A 20330-nucleotide genomic window follows, 5' to 3' on the forward strand; every position below is an offset into this window, starting at 1 on the left:
CAGACCACTCCATTTTGTAAAATTTAGGGCTTTGGCAGAAACGAGTTTTCTGCAGCCCAAACAGTAATCTGGGCTAAGCCCTTTGATGCCTCCTCTGATTGTCCCGCAAAAGACACCTAAGTCCCTAAAATATCAAGTGCATCACACGTGTAAAGGGCCCTAGTGAGGGAGGAGGAGGCTTCTTGCAGAGACGATCAGATAAACCTCAACACTAACAAGAGCATTTGGGAAACGAAGACTGGCTACACGCTGAAAATATTTGTTGCAATGGTACTGGCACTTGAAAGGTATTTACAACATTTTTAATACGGAAGAGACATACTTTTGCTGGTAGAATGGTGCTTCTATGGCTGTAACGTATTTAGGGAATTTGTATAGATGTAGTGATGAACGCCACCTTTGAAATGTTGAGGTTGGACATTTCAGGTGCTACTGCAAAGGAAACATTAAATTACATAAAAGAAAAATTGCCCAGAGAAATATGCCTTAAATATGAAATAGGTTTGTTTTTTTTTAAATTGATGCCAGTTTTATGTTAATACTCAACTTTAATTTATAAAGATGCAAGTATAGCTACAGTTCCTCAGTTACCAGAGCTGGCTCTCCACCAAAAAGTCCTTTTTGCTGGTAGACTATCACTGGTCTTTATTTTTAAAGCCTTCAGAACGAAATTCACTGAATCTGGCTTTTTGAGCATGCAGTTCAGTGGTGTGGTGCAATTCAGGTGTGATTAAAGTATCTTGAGTCCTGGCTTTATAATTCCAAAAATCACTGACAAGTAAAAAAACCCAAAAGCCAGAACCAAAACCAAATCCAAAACATTTATTTGCACCAGGATATTCAAGGATTCCCATTTAGTTGACAAGAACTGAACAACATTAGAAGTGTTTAAGAATTTTGCTTGCTTGTTTTTCTGAAGTAACTAATGAAATATCAATAGCTCTGGATAAACTCATCCTAGAATACGCTCAGGTTAAATTAACAAAATGAGAAGCCCCTGAGCTTAGGAAAACAGCAATAATGCCAGGTTAGAGAAGGGGGAAATAATTTTTTTTTTTTTTTTTTTTAAAGTCCATCTGTAAGCAATTGTGCTAATGCTTTAAAGATGATCAGCTCAGGCTTCTGGAGTCAAACAGGAAAACAACCAAAATTCTTATCGGGAAAGAAATTTTTCAACCTGAAAACAGATTCTGTCAAAATGTCAGAGGCCCAGATTTAGGTTCTGCTAAGAGAGACTTTTACAAGACCCAATTTGAATAGAAATGTTGAGTTCAATTACCTTTTAACCTCAAGCAGAGGGAGGAAGACAAGCAATACAAACCCAAACACAATGCTGAAGGTAAATCAAAAAGGAACAGAAATTAAGAAGTGCCAAATCTCATCCTGATCCCACTTTGTGGAACGCATAGAGCGAATGAACGCCGCTAACATTGAGAAGCGCAGTGGGAAGGTGTATCAGTTAAGGTGTTATTTGCATGAAAGTTTACCAAAAAATTGAGCCTGGAAAACATGTTAGCTGGACAACAAAGATAACTGAAGCGCAGAGCCATTTCTCCTTGTTTAACGGAGAACGGAAACCTGAGCTGTACGAAATACCTTGGCCTGCTGGCTGAAAACCGGGGGAGTTTCTGCAGGTTTTGGTGAGAGGTAGTTGGAAGAACAGAGGAGGAAAAAATGCAAATTTGGTAAAAATGTATTTCTGAATTAATTCTAATTTTGCTCAGTTGTTCTGACCTTCTCTTTTCCTTAACTATTTATGCTTAACTTTGACATTAAAATTTCATTCGGTTTGCTCAGAATTACTTTATTTAGCAATGTTTAATTAGATTTTTGAGAACATTTTATATATATATATATATATATAACACAAATCCAGAAGTACCCTAAACTGAAATAACATTTCATGACAAAATGTGAGCTTTTTCTAATTGAAAAGGGGGGGCATTTTTTGCTTTAAGTGAAAACTCCTGCCCGATTTTCCAGAATTATCAGAAAACCAGGCAGTCTGTTGTTTCCCCAGCTGACACAGGTAACGCCAGCTCCTCCCGTTCACCACTTCCCACTTGTTCCAATAAACTGCACCAAAGATGGAGGGATGAAATCGCAGAAAGGTTCTTTGCAAGTAATTATTCAACAAGACGAAAAATCAGTAATTAGATCATGACTTTCATAGAGGATTAATGAAAATATTTTATATGTGGAAAAATGAGTTTTAAATGCCGAAGTGTTCCATAGTCATTTATTAGACCAGATTTGCTCATGCAAATAATTTTGTACCTAAGATTCACTCGGAGAAATGTCTGTCTCATAGTGATGGGTGCCACATTACAAAATGTATCATTTAATTAATCATAAGATCTTGAGCAGTCAAAAATAACGGTAGCCAGCAGCTAAACTGCACACTAAATCTTCTCTGTAGCAACACATTTCAGTAAATATCGATAGGGTGAGAAGAGAAAATCAGAGATAACGTTTCTGTACCTACAGACTTCCTTTGGTTCATCCCACTTGTCAGTGAAGTTTTCTAGTTATATTGTGATTTCTGCTACACAGATTATTTAAATAGGTCAACATCTTTCTGCACGTATGGTCTGTTCTGGGGCAGCTCTGTGTTTGTTTTATTTTTATCTGCTTTTATGCAATTGCTAATTAACTTATGAATCTAAAGTAAACTTGGTCTTAAGATGTATAGCACCTTCAGCATCGCAAGCTGCTGTCTCCTGACGGCTCATCTCTTCCTTTAGCTTGTTCCAGGTGGCTCTTCTTTGCTAACACTGCCATCTAATGCCCAAACACGCTCTAAACTCTCTCTAGGAGGAGGAAACACGATGCTGGATTGCCTTTTCCGCATCATCTCTTGATCACAATGCTGTTGAGAGCCACCCCTTTGTCCACCCTAGAGCTTCCACCATTAAGAAGAGCAAGCAAGAGGAGCAACGATGGCTGTTTTTAGAAGTGCTCCACCCAACAACCTTTCCCTGTCTTGCAGAAGCTGAGAGACATTTGTGAAGTGTCAAAACAGCAGAAGCGATGAGCTTCTGGAGGCTGCGGAGCCCAGCTCAGCCTGGAAGCCAACAGCGATGGTATTTTGCATGTAGGGAGCTAGGGAAACAAAGGGAGGAAACTTCTAAAAAGGGAACGGTGTTACCAAAATCCAGAGTCCCCCAGTTCCAAGCTTCGTTATCCTGCAGAAAGATGCAGCTTGGTCCAGAGCTAAGTATGTTACTTTGCTTTCGTACAAACACATACAGGAGCATGAAGCTGCTGTATCTGCCCTAAGCAGGTCAGGCTCAGTTCAACTAGAGCCAATAACAAAATCAAGAACAGAGGATCTGGGAAGATACCTCACCTTTACATTTAACTCTTCAAAGAAAGAGGTGGCACACTTACAGATCTGTGGTCAGAACGGAGGCCAACGTGGCAGTCTGAAAAGTGTTAAACCAGGGCATTTCTTGTTTTGTAATACCGTGCTCGACCCAGCAGGCTGGTGTCTCTGGAGTCACACACCAACAGCTACTAATAGCTACTGATTTTTGCAATGTTTCACGTATGACCCAGTACTGGACTCAGGATCTATCAATAATGAACTCCAAACTAAATAAAACTGCCTATCACATAACCGACCCTTGTTACAGATAACAATACATGTCAAAATGGGCACTTGTAATTAGCATGTAGTTACTCAATCTGCATAATTACACATGGTAATCAAGCTGTAGCATGTTTGGAAATGCTAGATCTCATTTTCCCCAGTAATCCCAAATCATATGAATATCTTCTGTAGGAACTACTACTTTAGATGTTATGAATTAATATTAAGATGAAATTGAATTAAATGTACTGATTTTAATGTCATGAATGCACTCATAACTATTTTTTCCCATGAGAACCATCTGCGATTTAGAGACTTGCTAATCCTAATTAAATGCACTTTTCTTAAGTGTGTGCAAATGAACAGAGAAATCTGCTCAGTAACGCACTTGCATATTTTCCTCTTTCACAAAGGGGAAGAAGAAACTGTTTTGTGACTTAGTGTTAGATCTACCTTGTCAGAGAAAATGAGTGTTGCTTCTTGTAATTTCAAGACATACAGTAGTCTGACTACGTATCTTAACTGGCAATTCAGTAAAAGCAGAGGAAGAGGATCCCTCAAACAACTGTTTATAATGCTGATCGGAACGGCTACAGTCACTGTAGAGAAACACTGTATTTTAGTCGCCTTCCAGCTTTTTAGACAGTACTTTAAGCCCTCTGATAAGCTGCTTGGAGGCAACAAACAGAACCTGGCACGCTGCAGATCGTTATGCAAGCCAGTTACCACAGGGCTTCGTTGGCATGAGGCGGGTAGAAACCACAGAGACCGTGGAGCCAGGAGCACATCTCACCAACCCCTCAACTAGAGCAGCTTTATCGACACCAACAGTGAAGACACCTTGGATTTATTCACTGGCTCAATTTGTTTTGTTTTGGCCTTCCCCCCCTGAAGAGAGTCTCAATCTTTCAATTAACCCAACTTAGGCTGGGAATAACAAAGGAATAGCGGGGAACAAAATTTTAGCAGTATTAATGTAGCTCACAACTGAGAAACCAATTATATGACAAAACAGACATGGTAAGACTGAAAAAACCCACCTCCAAAAATCACACACTGTTTGAAGATGCAAGAGACTCGAAGCCAAAAAGACTTCTCAATCTTCAGTTGAATAACCTTGTACTGGTTCTGTGCCTTTAACACCTCCCTCTCAGTCACTTAGTGAGATTTGCCTTTTTAATTTGACTTTTAATTCAACAGTTTGCATAGCTCACAAATTGGTATGGCAATGTAGGCACCTAAATATGATACCTAAAGTCACTGGAATACACATCTGTTGTCTCTAAGTCAGTCTAGCTTATCTGAAACTACTAAAGGCAAACAGAAGGACCCTTAGTGCTCCCAAGAGGCACCAAAGCCATGGTTAATAGCAAGGATGACTTGCAAAGCTCACACTTACTTCTTGTACCCTGTCTAACCACGTTGTCATTCAGCAGTGCACAGAAATTTCTTGATAGCCATGCTACCCTAAGCCCAGCTGAACGTCTTCAGTAGCAAGACTCCAAGACCCCTCATTTCTGCACCACAGGCACTGCAAGAACTCGCTGTTTACAGAGCAAGCGACAGATCCGCACATCACATCATTTTGTTCTTAAGCTCCGCTCCCACTTTAAAAGCAGGGCTGTTGGGGAGAATAAAAGCTTCACTTAAGTCAAGAAACAAGTCTAACCTACTTCTACAAACCTCGTCAGGCAACAAGTGCCAGCCTAGCATAGGAATCAAAAGCTTAACCTGTGATGTCAATGAGGCTGTGGTCACTCATGTAAGTGCCCTTAAATGCAGTTGATTTACATCGGGGATCTCATCTGAGGAGCTCCCTTCCTCTCGAGGATGAGTTGCCTTTGACAGGTCTTTTCTAGCTGTCTTCCAAGCTCATAATCTAGTTTTGAGATATGGTCAGAGGTGTTGGTGAGATCTGGCAGCTCAGTCGAGTTCCAAGAACACATCAGACCTAGAAATTTTTCAGAACATATTTGCTTTCAAAGATAGTTTAAGCCTATACAAGTTCTGAAGCCTCTCACACACGCAAAAAATATCCATGCTCCCCTCATAATTTTATTACCAGAAAGAATGCATACAATGACTCAATTTCCTTTCTTGAAGGAAAATAACTGAAAGAAACAAAAGGTTTCTTCAGTATTTTAAGAGTTTTCCTCTTCAGAGGGATTTTCTGGGAAGTGACTCAGTATATTCATATAAGCAACTGAACGGGGCATGAATTTGGTTTTGGTTATTGGCAGGTTCTCCTTCTTCCTCCTTCCCCAGCGGTGCAAGTATGACGAAAGTTCGAGTGAATATGAAATTCCAGGCAACTCATTTTAAGCTTTAAAAGCAAGACACAGAAACCAGCTTTGCAAAACACCAAGTCTATATTTACATCCACATGTAATAATATACTCAACTAAAGTGAAATACATCATAAATTAAATGAGTAATGTGTGCCTACTGCTTGATGACTTCCGGTTTCAACAATTAAAATAAAACAAAATGGAATGAAATAAATACATAAACAAAACAAGAAAATCAACAATTTGTACCTCTATATATGCACTGTTATTTCCAAAGAAACATACAAAACCAGTAGTATCCCAATAGTTAATACTGATGGGCAAAGTGTATTCTGAAGTACAGGGCTGTGCTGCCATGAAAGTCGTCGTGTTCATTTTTCCATTCCAACCCCAAGATACCTACCAAAAAAAGCCTTGAGGGAAACTGTACCAGCATAAAGGGAGATTAAAAACAAACAATTCTTAGGTCTGTCTGCTGAAACATCTTAAAAACCAGCCCCGTACATTTTAATCACAGAACCCCGTAAGGTACACAGATGATAGTTACAGCATGCATTCTATAAGACTCATTGAAAGATCACGCAAAAAAATAGATTAACCATTTTCCAAGTGAATTCATCTTCAAAAAATAGGCTATAAAAGTGCAAAACTAGGAAAACAAAAATCTAGATTATGTACATATGGCTCAGCTTATGAACAGGAAAAAAGGTAAATAGTGTACAATTTCCTGATACACAGCACTTCATTACATCGCCAGTTTACAGAGACGTTAAAAATAGGTCCCATATACAGGAACTAAGACATACAACTGGAACATCTCAAGTTGCATAATGAAAAAACAAGAGTTTCTAGGCTTTGCTATTTTACATTTGCTGTATGAGGGAAGAGAGCAAAATGAACAGTGCAAAATTTTTCATTTTTTGTTTTACTAAAATATATGGAAGTCAAAGCCAGGTACAGAAATTAACTCTTAACTACAGGCTTTATGAGAAGCAACTAGGAACGCAAGTCAAAATATGCAACAATTCTGCTTTACTGGCTGGTAACTGGCCATCTTCCCTTTACAAAAATTAAACTGCATGTGCATTAGAAAAAACTCTTGTTGTCTTCACAAAAAAATAAAAGGAGATATTCTCCCATTTACAGGTTATTTCTCACTTATTTTAAACACCCAGTAGATGCTAAAACTCGACATCAAGAAGCTTCCAAGCACAGTCAAGCAGGCTACACCATAGCCACATCCCTTCTGAAGTCTGTAGATCCCATATTCGTATTGCAAGTCTGTTTGTTTGTGACTTTACAGTTTGGACAAAGGTGCAAAGTAGTTTTCCTCTAAATGTAACTGTATTGAGTTTAGTACAAAACTAAACATTTGAAACATTTAGATTAGTATCGTTTCTTATGCAAGTCCTAGGTATTTTCTGCTGTAAAAGTTTGTGTGTTGGTACAGATGTTCATTTAAGAGGCTTCTTTGAAGAACAGCTACCAATGCCAAGAGAAAAATCCAACCGTATTTCGGGAACACCACACTGAAATCCAAGTGTCAAGTATTGCCTCATCCTTGCATTTAAAAATATGCTGGAAACAACCCCAGGGAAAACAGATCCCTCCAACACATTATGGTCCTAACATATACAAGGCAGATCAGCATCACGTCAGCACCACTGCTTTGATGTTCACAACATTTATAAACTGGACAGTTTCAGACAGTTTATTTGGAAGTTGTTTTAAAAAACTAACATAGTTCAACAGAAAAAACAGATGAGAAACTTTCACCTTTATGAAAAAGGAGCATTAAGCCAACAGGATTTCAACTTCAATATTTACAGTTTACCTGAGGTGCAATGATTATATATTCTTTCCAAGAGAAACTCTTCAGCAGCGCTCAAGTATGTAAAAATATAATTCCTACCTAATATTTGGTCAATTAATTCTAATGAAAAATACTCAAAAGTCAATGTCAAGATATACATTCTCCACACACCTTCATAACCCAATTGTTTAGACTACTTTTTATGGCTATTTGGTACAAAATGTTAACAGAACCAGTATCATAAAACTGTAGTGTTTTTATATACAGTACAATCACAGCTTAGTTCAGTAGCTTTCACCATTCAATTTTCCTCAAGGGATGAACTGCAGTTATAACTCCATAGAACATGCACTTGTGTCCTTAGACCTAGCGGAAAAAAGAAAAAAAAAGTTTTGTGTTATACAACTAGAAAATAGTACAACACATTTTTTGTTGCGAGGAGTATCTTTAAAACATAAAAGGGAATTTCTTCCGCACCCTTTCATAAGTGTATTTAGAAATTGATATTGCCATATAAGGTCTGAGTCTTCTATTTGCCAAATAAAAGCTGGCAGTCAAGTCTAGTTTTGAAGACACTCAAGCCCCAAGAAGAAATACAGGCAGGAAATTGATTTAGCTTAAAAAAGCAGAACTAGACAAAAATATGCTTAGTAGGGGGACAGTAAAAGCAGTAAGATTAGAAGAATATCAAGAAACAAAGCAAAGTATTTTAAAAGCTGTCAACTAGATGTCAGATAGCTCTGCTCCCCAGATATGTAAAATCTTTCAATAGAATAGCGCATGCTGGTCCAGGTGCTATAGCATTCAAGACATATCTCCTTAAATTTGAATGAGGAAAATTATCTGTAGCTCTGCATTTGAAAAAAGCAGACAGACATATTTATTTATAGTCTTATAGAGTACTTATCTCCTTAGGAGCTAAGAATGTTGCAAACACAATGGGGTCGTTAAGTTCTGAGATACAGCTACAGAACTGAAGAGATGAAGCACAGGAATTCAGAACACCAGTTCTTTTCACTTGACCTGTTTCCCTAAGAGGCTATACCCACCCCGCAGTCAAACAAAGGAAAAACTATTTGGAACAACCTCTCCAGTACACAAAGATAAACTGTCAAGGAGCTATCAGGAAACCCTTACTTCTCTATGAAATAATCCACCAGAAAGAGTCTTCTTGTTTGAGGCAATCCTCGCAATCTTCAGAAGTCGTAAAATGAGTAATGTCTACATTTTCAGGAAGGACTAACCAACATAACCTTTCATAGGATTCATGAACTATGATAACAGGCACTTCCTCTCATTTCTAGTTCTCCACACTATGTTCCCCCACCCCCATGTACTGACTTAAGGGGAAAGCCCTTTTGTTGAACACTGCCCACAGGTATTGTAACTAATTAATATATCTCCCTATTGTTAGCCCTTCCATTTCTTTTAGAAAAGGAGCTTCTATGTACTTTTTATGCAAGCCATTACCACTATTCATAGTAACTAGTGCTGCTACACCAGCATTTGCTTCCCAGGGAAGTGGTTGAGTCACCATCCCTGGAAGTATTTAAAAGACGGGTAGATGAGGCACTTAGGGACTGATTCTATGATTCTATGATTCTAACGGGTAGATGAGGCACTTAGGGACATGGTTTAGTGGGCATGGTGGTGTTGGGTTGACGGTTGGACTCGATCTTGGAGGTCTCTTCCAACCTTAATGATTCTATGATTCTATGGTTTAGTAGGCATGGTGGTGTTGGGTTGACGGTTGGACTTGATGATCTTGGAGGTCTCTTCCAACCTTATTGATTCTATGATTCTATGATTCGGTTCACTTCCTAAGAGTATTTGGTATTTTCAGCTGTGCTGGTTCAGACTTTCATAACCTCTTATGAGGTATGCTGCTACACAGCAACCCTTGATGTTATGAGTACATAATGCAACATTGAAGTAACAATTAGTTCAAAAGGTTTGTTTACCTTTTCTTGAAGTAAATGATCAAGTCTTCTTGTCACTTGGACGAAAGTGTGCATTACCAATGAAACTTTCGTAACTTCGCTTTTGTAGCACGCTGCTAGATAAGTGTTGGTACGACACCGATCTCTTTCCTGACAAAAATAAATTTAGAGGCATTAGAATTATTTCCTGCTAATCTAACTGGTCAGACATTCAATTGTGAGCAGGTCTACGTTAGCATCCAGAATCCCAGAACACCACAGATGCTACCACAAATCATCTCACAAGCAGGGCTCAAGACAAGATATCTCTAGTCCTATTAAAAGATTACATGAAATTCAGTATCCAGAACAAATACAAGAGAAATGACAAATATTAATTTAACAACTTTGCTTTAAGCTGTATACACATGACGTCCACCTCTCCAGATTTTGCTCATTTGCAAGAAAGTATCTTTGCTTAACTCATCATACAGCAGGCTTCATTTTAAGAAGGTTTAAGTGCTGCAGTACATTCTGTAGCATGATGCCTACATATCCAGTTTCTGTATGCTTGAAAATTGAATTTTTGAACATGCGTATTTGAAAGGAAAAACATGTATACTACATTACTGCCATCATAGATTATATCGCAATTGTGACACTTTAAAGAGTGTTAATACATATTTACTTGAAGACCTTTGTTAAGCAATTTTCAGTCTAGTATGCAGGTAATTTCATGTTTATCTGAGACCATTAATTCAGATTTATATATATGAAATCAATGCCTGTTCCATATTGTCTTATTAGCTTAAGCAAGCAGTCAAAAACACTCATAAAATTAAGGAAAAAAGTCAAGAATCATTACTCCCACAGGATACAAAAAGCCCAACTGCCATCCATATTCCACGAAAGCTTTAAATGCAGCACTGAAAAAACCTAGCAAGCTTTAATTAAATTAAAATGGCAAAGCTAAATTAATATTTCAACAGAATCTACAAAGCCGTTGGAGTGTGTCATGAGCAATTGTCTTTAATTTGCAGCCTCTGCCAGATCAATCAGCCAACAGGTTATCCTTGATAGCATGTTGCCATTGCAAAGGCAACTAATTTGAAAATAACATAAACTGAGTGGTTTCAGAATGTTTCTGTCTCTTCAGGGCAACACAGAATGGCAGAGCTTACAAGCAATAACGGAAGGCATCATGCTTTAATCAAGTTTGCCAAGTGGAACATATTCTCGTGACAACTTGATCCAGCATTTAACATGCGACACAACATGTTCATAGGACCTAAATAATGTTGCCACAAGGCACACAGGCCCTTAAAAAAAGGTTTTGACATCATGTTTTATAGTATCACCAGAGTTCAATAAAAAGACTACACAAACCTGCAGGTCTACACCTGCAGTACTTTGCATATGGTATCTTACAAAATACATCTCTGAGGAGTTGCAACTCTTAGACAAACAGTTGTACTTCAGCTTTTTAACAAAAAAAAAATTCGCAGAAACGTTCGTCTTCATTGTCTCCACCCACATTAATACTGAGAAGTTTGCCTCTCTGCTACTCTCCACCCTCTCAAACAACTGTCAAAGTTTGGGTTGGGTACTTCTGAGCAGAATGGTTGGAAAACTAGGAAATCAGCCTTAAAAGTCTACATTTTATTGCACAGGGCTCTTACTGAAGTTGCTAAGAAAACCCACAGAGGGGGTCTTGTCTCACAAGTCTTTCCAATGTAGGTAACAGCCATACAAAGTTGCTTTTCTTGCCCTGAGACAGCACTGTGAAACAAACGATGAAATCTCTATTTCCATGACAACAATACAGTCAAATTAGTTGCAGCCATAGTTTTGAGAACTCTAAATAACAAGAAACAGTAGAAAGTTCTTGGCTACAGGCTACTGTCTCCAAGCTTGTACCAAAGAAGAGGAAGAAAAGCCTACCACAGATTTTTCTGGCAGACAGGTGGAGCTTTCAAAAGAAGAACAAGGTGGATTCCAGTGAAGTCATTGCTTAAAAATAACATTGCATCAACTGCTACTTCAATAGGCTAACCTCACTAAGACTACTGGCAAAACAAGAAAATTTCCCTATCCCCAATGTACTACAACTTTCCCCTTCCTGTTTTCATGAAAATTAATAGGGTTTTATACAACAATCAAGAGAAATCCCTCAAAACCCAGAGTGTATCTGCTCAACAGATAGCAATGCCATGAAGCCTCGGTCAGTGCAAATTAGCATAGTTTAGTCCTTAAGGACAGTCATGTCTTCCACCAAATGTTGAGATCACACATGAAGCTCTTAGCTACTACCAACCGTTAATTAAAAAAAAAAAAAAAAAAGTCTTGTAAAGCGCTGTAAATACCACAACTGCATGAATGACTTCTGTGCTCAGAAAAAAACCCTGTAGGTATTTCATTTTCTCAGATCACTGGGAATCAAAAGACAGCAACAACATTTGTCCTTGTGCCCATCCCTCTGCATTCTATGCATAACCTAGAGCCCATTTTACATTCCTCATTGCAATTCATGGTACAGTTCATGGTACACAGACAACGCTCTTCATGAAACCAGGAATTAACTCCATTTCACAGCCACTTCAGTGAAGTCAACTGTGATGCTGGCTTTTCCTTTATCCACTCCCTACCCAGACTGGAAACAGAACTGTAACACTTTCCTTCATCCTTCCATAACACACTAGCAAGCCTGAATATTCATGAAGCCCACAACCTTAAAACAAGCAAACAAAAACCAGAAGAGTTAGCGAATACATTTTTTGCCACATAACTAAATGCAGATTTACTATTTTGCAGTTTGCTCTGACCTAAGGTAACATAACCCTGCTTGTTATGAACCCAGAATACTTCAGAAGAATAATCTTGCTGCTTCCTGAGAATGGGAGCATTCAGAGTTTAAGAACTTAGCAGAGACTTTAAGACTACACAGCACATACACACTATTCATTTTTATAATAGGATCTTCATTTCAAAATTCTATTTTTATAGCTAAGTCCATACTGACCTCAGCTCAAAGTCATAACTACCATCTTCTACAAATAGTCAGACAACTGCTTAAATATCACCTAGTACCTTTTAATCTTGGCCTCCCGCTAAGTTTTGAAAATGCTGACTAAGAACGAAAGACAAAAAGCATGTATTCTATAAAAGTACCCAAGTTTTCCAAATACATCACAAAACATTTATCTCTGCTAGGCCCAGAATTTTCTACAAAGCATTACTACTTAGTGCAATGAGACACCATAATTAGAACAGCAGAAGTATGTTGTCTTAACAAAGTATTCTGTTCCTACTAAAAACTAAACATTATAAAAACCCATTGAAGAACAGAGGAGTAAGAATTAAATCATAGGTTTATGATTTGTAATACATCCTTTTCTGCAATTGAAGGGAACAATTGTACATGACAGGTTTAGGGGGTTTTGTAAGAGGTTTTATTTATATTCCAGGTGGTCCAAGACTTCTTGTATATTAAGCAGAAAGGCTCATTCCATATCCTGGCTTAGTTCACATGTCTGGAGTGCTCTGATGAGCAAACAATACATGTTTGCTATCAGAGACCCATGGCAGGGGGGAGGAAGGAATTTGAGGAACTTTAAATCCCTCTTTCAAATTCAGACCTTCCTGCCTAATTCCCCAAGCCAGGAGTTTGCTGAACCTGAATTTTAAATTTATAATCGAAGCACTGACTGGACTTGGTGAAATGCTAAGTGCAGCTTTATTTTCTCAGTTTCAGGGTGGGTACACACTTATTTATATTGCATTCACCTTCCTTTCTAATGGTGTAAGACATTTAAATAGGAAGGAGATACAGTACCTTCTACTGTAGAGCTGGTTACTTGGCCATTGCTAGATCCGCAAGAACTGTAAAGTGATCCAGAGCTATATGGCTCATAAGGTTTGAGAACAGTCAATACATTAGGAGGATCAACATCGTCTGAATTCAGAAGCCCTTGTTTGGTTGGCAAAACAGAGGATGCAGGTTTGGTGCGAGAACATTCCTGAGGTAGCAGATTTGCATATCTGTTTGCAACACGAAATCTGCTCATTTCGTATCTTCTGTAATTAGCCATTGGAGAGTCAGTATGTTCAACAGCTAACAGATTAGGTTTCATTCGTTTAGAAGACGTTTCACCATAGTCTAGATTTACATTGCTCACAGATTTACTACAAAGATAGTCTCTTCCTCGATGACAAGACCAGGCAGATTCGTTTAGGTGAGAGTCGAGAGCCCCATTCATACTGCTGCTTACTAGACCAGACTGAGACACTGGGACACTTAGAGCTTTTACTTTAGGTTCAGATCTTTTTACTCTGTCCACTACTGGAGAGATACTGGAACTGGAGTGCATTTCTTGCTGAGGTTGTCTATAGTTATTTGCCTGAGCTCCAATATTACTTTGCTGTTTATGAAACTTGAGGTTACTTGGGGCTGTGCTGCTTGAGTCAGCCACTGAAAAGAGAGGGACTTTGTTCTGTGGAGGGTGACACTGTTTAGCTTTCCCCGTTTGCAACAGTTTTTGCTGTGTAGATGGGGAAGCCTTACTTTTATTAGAATTAAAAGACAGAGGAAGCACATCTTTACCAAGCAGAGCTGGAGGGCATCCAGTGCGCCTGGCTTTAGCTAGAGCCTTGTTTCTATAGCCATTTTTGTTAACGGTGTCAGGATTGTATTTGTGCATCAGCCTCTGGTGCATCATTAGGACTTCCGGGTAAAATGTTCTGTAACTACAAAATGCACAGGTGCTGGGTGCTAGTAGGCCTCTAGTTGAAACCACTGAACATTCTTGTGAAGTCCCAATAGATAAGTTCAAGGGCTTTTCTTGAGAGTCCACCACAGGTTTGCGTTTGTAGTTTTCAGTGCACTCTCGCACATCATTCACATTTTTTCCATCCTTTAAAGCACAAACATACTGGACGTCATCTCCCTCTGATGTCACAGAAGCCCCTCTCTCTCTTTTATGAGGAACACTGGGCTGAGCTTCCTTCATTTCCTTCTCAGCCTTTAGTTTTTCCGGGTAAGGAGTGGACACATTCTCATGTATTTGATTTGAATTGTTACAAACGGAACCTTTGTTCAATTCCCTAGAATTATTTTTCATTTTTAAAAGGACTGTGCTGCCTATTGCATTGTTCAAGGCCAGAACTTCCTTTTGCTGCTTGACAGGTGGGCAGCCCTCAGCATCTTTGGCACAATCAAAAAGCCTCTTCGAATTTTTGGTTTCTTGAGCACCATCAGCAGCCAGCAAGAGCTCCGTCTCCTGACTCTGTAATGAGACTTTGCTGTCACTTTTCACGTCTGCTGCGCTATCAGCTTGCTTGTCCTTGTGATGCCTCTCTAAATGATACCTCAGTGAAGTTTTCTGTGCTGCTGCATACTCACAGAATTCACATTTGTACGGTTTTTCACCTGAAACACAGTTTTATCGGTAAATAAGTTTGATACAATTTGATTTGAAGTCTTGAATACAATTAAAGACAAGGGAATAATGTAGACTGCAAAGCAGTAAAATAGATTGTTCTTTCCCCTTCCACATACTCATAATTCTCAAAGTCATCTAAATCATTTAAACAACTACATCTTACTGCTTTTACTAACTACAGTGACATCTTCTGGCTACGATGAAGATATTTTCCACACGTTGGCTATGTATGGAGATGGTAGCTGACAATATGTTTGGCAGAGATACGTAAGAAGTATAGCTGTGGGTCAACTCCCAACAATTTGTAGCCCTTGATCATACCACAAGTATGCTATTCAACAACACAAATGTTACAGTTCATCTATAAATAGAGCTGTTTCAAAAGAAACAGGGACATACATTAACAGAAGTAGAAAGTTTGCCTGGCTATGGAAAACAAAAAGTTGAACTGAAAAATAGACACAGCTTTTTCCCAGGTAGCAGCAACTGGCAGACAATTAGCTTGGTACTTGGGAAATAGGCTTTTAAAACAAACAAACAAAACAACAAAAAAACCACCAACTTTTTGCTAGACTGCTAAAAGCAGGAAGTTTTAAAATATATTCTATTCTTAACAGTACTTAATGTAATTACCCTATTCAAAAAGATTTACACTTATGTAAATAATTAATTCCTTCTAAGAAATTTCAATTGGAATTTTTTTTAAGCATTAGAGAAAACTTTGTTCTTAATATCAGTAATTTTGAAGGCAACTTCTGTTTTTCTTAAGCAAAACCAAACATTCCATCCAACTGGATTCAGCAGACTTCCTTCCCCTCCCACAAAGGTGAAGCCCATTTACCTGTATGAGTTCTGAGATGAATATTGAGGTAATAATTTGAGCGAAAATACTTTCCACAATAGCTGCATTCTCTGGAGGCTCCAAGGTTTTTAACTTTTGCTCTTTCCAAACCATCTTCATTTTTATCTTTGGGAGAAAATATAGCTATATTATGAAGAGCAAATGCAAATTTGGAGTCTCATTTAAAACTATCATTAACTATCTTAACTGTCTTTTTTAAGGAAAAAACACAGAATGATGAACTGTTGTCAACTCCTACAGTCTACAAGCATCTTTTGTTCTGTACTGCTGCACACTTAGTAATCAAAGAGCAAAAGAGTTAAAAAGGTTTCTGTCTGTGTCAGGTAACACTGCCGTTAGTGACTGTAACGAAGAAGCCCCAGAGAACAAACAAGATGCCAAGCTAGGTCTCAAAGACGTAAAAAAAGTTATCTTTCCTGACCTACAGGAACTTGATGGAGAATGGCCCATCTCAAAAATTCATACAGGTTATAAACTGTATTCTTTTATTAAAGGGAGTACTTGAACTAGTAAGTGTGAGCATGATGATTCAGATGGTAAACCTGCTCTGTGCACCATGGCAAAACACAGGAAGGTGTTTTGGGGAGGGAAGGCGGGGAGGAAGATGGATATTCTTATTAATTGTAATAATATTATTATTTCTGTGCTAATCAATGGAGCTTTGTGCCTGTATAACAACATCCTTAGATTTAATGAGTAATCTTCTTTCACTAGAAGCATTAATGCTTAAGCTTTGACAAATATGGGAGTAGGAAAGTGACAGGGATTGCTATTTTGTGAAACGTATTCAAGGAACAAATTCACACATTAGAACCTGGTTCCACTCAAGTGTAAGCAGCAATAGTTACCACTGGAGGGCGGCAAGGACAGCAGAATGTCTAACAAGAAAGGGGAGAAAGCCTACACACAATACGCCATTCAAATCAACATGATTTCTTTGGCAGGTTGAATTGAAAAAACATCAAGACAACTTCAGTAAAATAACCAAACCAAAGCTCACTAGAAAGCTACAGTGGAAAGAAAAGGAAGGAGATGTCTTGCTTGACTAAGATGTTAGATACGTAATAGATAGCTTAAAACGGTTCTCCAAAGTTCCTACGTGTTGGAAAGCTTCTATACTGGAAATGCTAAGTATGGCTAAACTACGGCTAAGACAAACCATAGCTGTTTTAAACAAACAGATAATGTCTCAATAAGCATGACTCAGCATCTCACAATGAAAGCTGCTGTAGTTTAGGATAAGACATTGAGAAACAAAACAGCAAGTTAACATTAGGTAATAATTCCATTCCTTTGTTACTGGAGGCAAAATAAAGGGCTGCACATTACCAGAAATGGAAAAGTGAGTCGTGTGTGCCAAGACATTCTGTACGTTGTGTCTTTTCTTGAGATTACGCAAGTGTCTGTTCTTTAAATGCAGACTCAAAGCATATCACACACAAGAGTGCTAGATTAGCTAGAAGAGTTTTTGCTATTCCCAAACATGCAATATTTTTCAATTAAGGAATCATTCAGTATCATTTGTTTTTCTAAGACACAGTGAGATGCAGAATTAATCCTGGGTAACATACAGATTGAGCCCACCTACTCTGTCAAAAAGAGAACTGTTAGCAACCCTTCAAGGAAGAGGAGTTAAAATATACACCTCTTTTACATACATGATGTCCACATATTAATAGCCTGCATGCATGTCCTTATGCAACTAATTTAAAATTGCTGGTTCTAACATTTAGGCTTTCAAGTTACACATCGTTCAAAAGAAACATACAACCTGCAGTTTGATAGAAGTAGTTTGGAATTATTTTTTACTTCTCAGGATCTTAACAACTGCTGGTATTGAGCACTGGACATTTTCTGCCCTTTCTTAAAATACGCAGGAGAAAAAAGTGACAACTGCAATGATTTCTTCAGAAATACTATTTGTAAAAACATGTGCTGGACGAGAAGAGATATGCAACACTCAAAAGCATCCAGTAAAACTAAGAATCTTGCTGTTGCGGGTATGAGAGACAGAGAGAGAAAGAGAAGGGATAAGTAAACAGTGACTTTTCCTAGACTGATTGTTATTCAAAGTATTTCAATGATTCCAGTAACCCAAATCATAACTGCAAGAAGGCCCAACACAACTTCAAAGATCTCAAAATGGCAGTGTCAGAGCCTTTCTTTCCCCTCCCATTTTTCTCTTTTCCCCTTCCCCCACCATAACATTTCACATCTCTGGCCAAGTTTTGAAAAGATAACTGAGAGAGGCGAGATGCATTCTTTGGCTCTAAAGAGTTCCGAAACACTACAGTAACAGCTATTTGAAACTTATGTGCTCAAAATGCTACTCACCTAAATTAAGTGTTTCCGGAAGCCCATCTTCAGATCCATCTTCAGAGCCTCCTTCTATTCGTTCTCCTGCTCCATTTTCATCCAGACTTGCAATTATATCACCACAGCATGTCCTCGAAGCAGCTGAAGTCTCTCCGTCGGTCCGCCTGTCTCTCTTATGTACTCTGGAATGAAGGACTAGCTGGTGGTATGTTCTGAAGGCTTTACCACACTCTGAACAGTGTGTTGGTTTCTCTTTGTTCTGCGACAATTTAGAATCCATCTCCATAGAAGGCACTTCACCGCTGGGATGTTTCAGTTTGTCTTGGGATAAGTTACCATTCCCTGTATAACTGCTGTTTTTATTTACTTTTGACTTCCCTGTAGTTTCAGTCTGACTACCTTTATTTGCATTCCAAATTTCACCGAGTTCTTCTTTATCAGAAGATGAATCATCATTGTCTGTACTTCCTTCTTGCCCTGGTTCTTTAATTTGGCCATGGCCAACTGCAACTTTACCTTTGGTAGCCAGCTGCCATGCTTGATATGTGTTGAAAGGATCTAGTTCAGCTATCCATTTCACAGGTTTTTGTGATTTGTCATTTTCTGGAACCAAGTTTGGCCTTAAGTTCAAGAATCGCAAAAATTCCTCTCTTTGAGACGTTTCTTCTGCATTCGGTTCACCAGTCATTTGGGGGCTTTCACCACTGGGTACTGATTCTTTGGTGTGCACTTTACTGTGCTCAATTAGAGTCTCTTTATTGAGAAATAGGAAACCACAAACCATACAAATTTTGTAAGGTGACGTTACATTTTCAGTTACATGCTCCTGTACCACCTCATTTATTGTTATGGGGCTTTCAGAACCTTGTTGGTGCTTGTTTCTAGAACCAGGCTTTCCAGTATGTGTTCTCATGTGATTTTTGAGGAACCACGGCTCTTTAAATCTTCTTCCACATACATTACACCAATACGTGAAAGAATCTTTATGCTTTTTCATGTGTGCCTCAACATCAAAAGCCTCATCAAATGTTTGTCCACACACTTCACAACTAAGTTCTTCACTGTCCTTTTCATTGTTTGGTGAAGGCAAATTTGTTCTTACTTGACATTTATCTAGAGGACTAAGATACTCTGCTTCAACACGCAGGACAGCTGGTTCACAAAGAGTGGGCCTATGCTGAGTTAAAACATGCTTACCAAGTTCTTCAGGATGTTTAAAAGTCTCATCACAAAACATGCAGTCCAGAGGCATGCATCCCTCAGCTTGCATGAGAAACTTTTCTTGCAAGCTTTTGTAAGAAATTGTGTTTGTTCCTTTTATTGTCATTGAGGCATCATTATTCTCCATCTGTGCACCAACAGTACTGGCTATTCCATCCGGTCCATCCATGTATGCCAAGAGAGGCTGAGTTGGCATGTTTCCTATGTTCTGTTCCCTATTACGTGTTTTAATGTAAGGTTTCAGTTCTTTGGGGATGCTCACTGATCACAATAAGGACACTTGTAAAGTTCTCCAACATGTGCTTACAAGTCTGCTAAACTAAAAGACCGCTGCCAGGAAAAAGATTTTTTTCCACAAGCAAAAAATTATTTCTTTTTCATTTGTATCTGTGTTCACACATCACAAAATATATCCATCGGTTGTCTCAGTGACGGAATGAGGTTTTTTCAAACTATTTCTTCTGATTTTTCAAGTTGGTAGAAACAGTCAGTTGCACTTAGTTTTTTTGTACAAGCACGTCAAATAGTTGCACTGGGCAAAATACACTCAAGGACAAGTTCAGTGCCACAAAGAACTCCAGCACCTGGAGAAGAAAGAAAATAGTCAGTCAGACTTTTCAAAAGAAAAGGAAGGTATTGTCTCCCAAATAATGAAAACATTAGGGCTAGAGAACTATGGAATGCTTTTGAACACAGAAGGCATACTTTTAATAAATAGTCAATGAGGGACAGCTAGAAGACACTCTGGTCACTTCTACCCACCGCAGTTGAAATAGTATGGTCTTGAAGATCCCTGTATTCCATTAGCTGGGCTTCTGTATTAAGATTGCTATATAAAAGCAATACTTTGTCTACTATCTATTCTAAACCTACTCTTACCC

General features: G+C 38.5%; 1 protein-coding gene across 1 annotated transcript in view; it reads right to left on the reverse strand.

The window, feature by feature from the left end:
* Positions 1-5942: 5942 nt before the first annotated feature.
* Positions 5943-20330, reverse strand: part of ZNF217 (zinc finger protein 217) — a 27698-nt gene continuing 13310 nt past the window's right edge. The window contains exons 2-6 of the mRNA XM_009326757.1: positions 18247-20033; positions 15892-16017; positions 13445-15037; positions 9655-9783; positions 5943-8059 (exon numbers count right to left, since the gene is read on the reverse strand). Coding sequence (XP_009325032.1) covers positions 9674-9783; positions 13445-15037; positions 15892-16017; positions 18247-19645 — 3228 coding nt within the window. The 5' untranslated portion in view covers positions 19646-20033 and the 3' untranslated portion in view covers positions 5943-8059; positions 9655-9673. The remainder of the gene's footprint in view (positions 8060-9654; positions 9784-13444; positions 15038-15891; positions 16018-18246; positions 20034-20330) is intronic.

The sequence above is a fragment of the Pygoscelis adeliae genome, unplaced genomic scaffold, assembly GCF_000699105.1.
Source record: "Pygoscelis adeliae isolate BGI_AS28 unplaced genomic scaffold, ASM69910v1 Scaffold286, whole genome shotgun sequence".
In the NCBI taxonomy this organism is placed as follows: Eukaryota; Metazoa; Chordata; class Aves; order Sphenisciformes; family Spheniscidae; genus Pygoscelis; species Pygoscelis adeliae.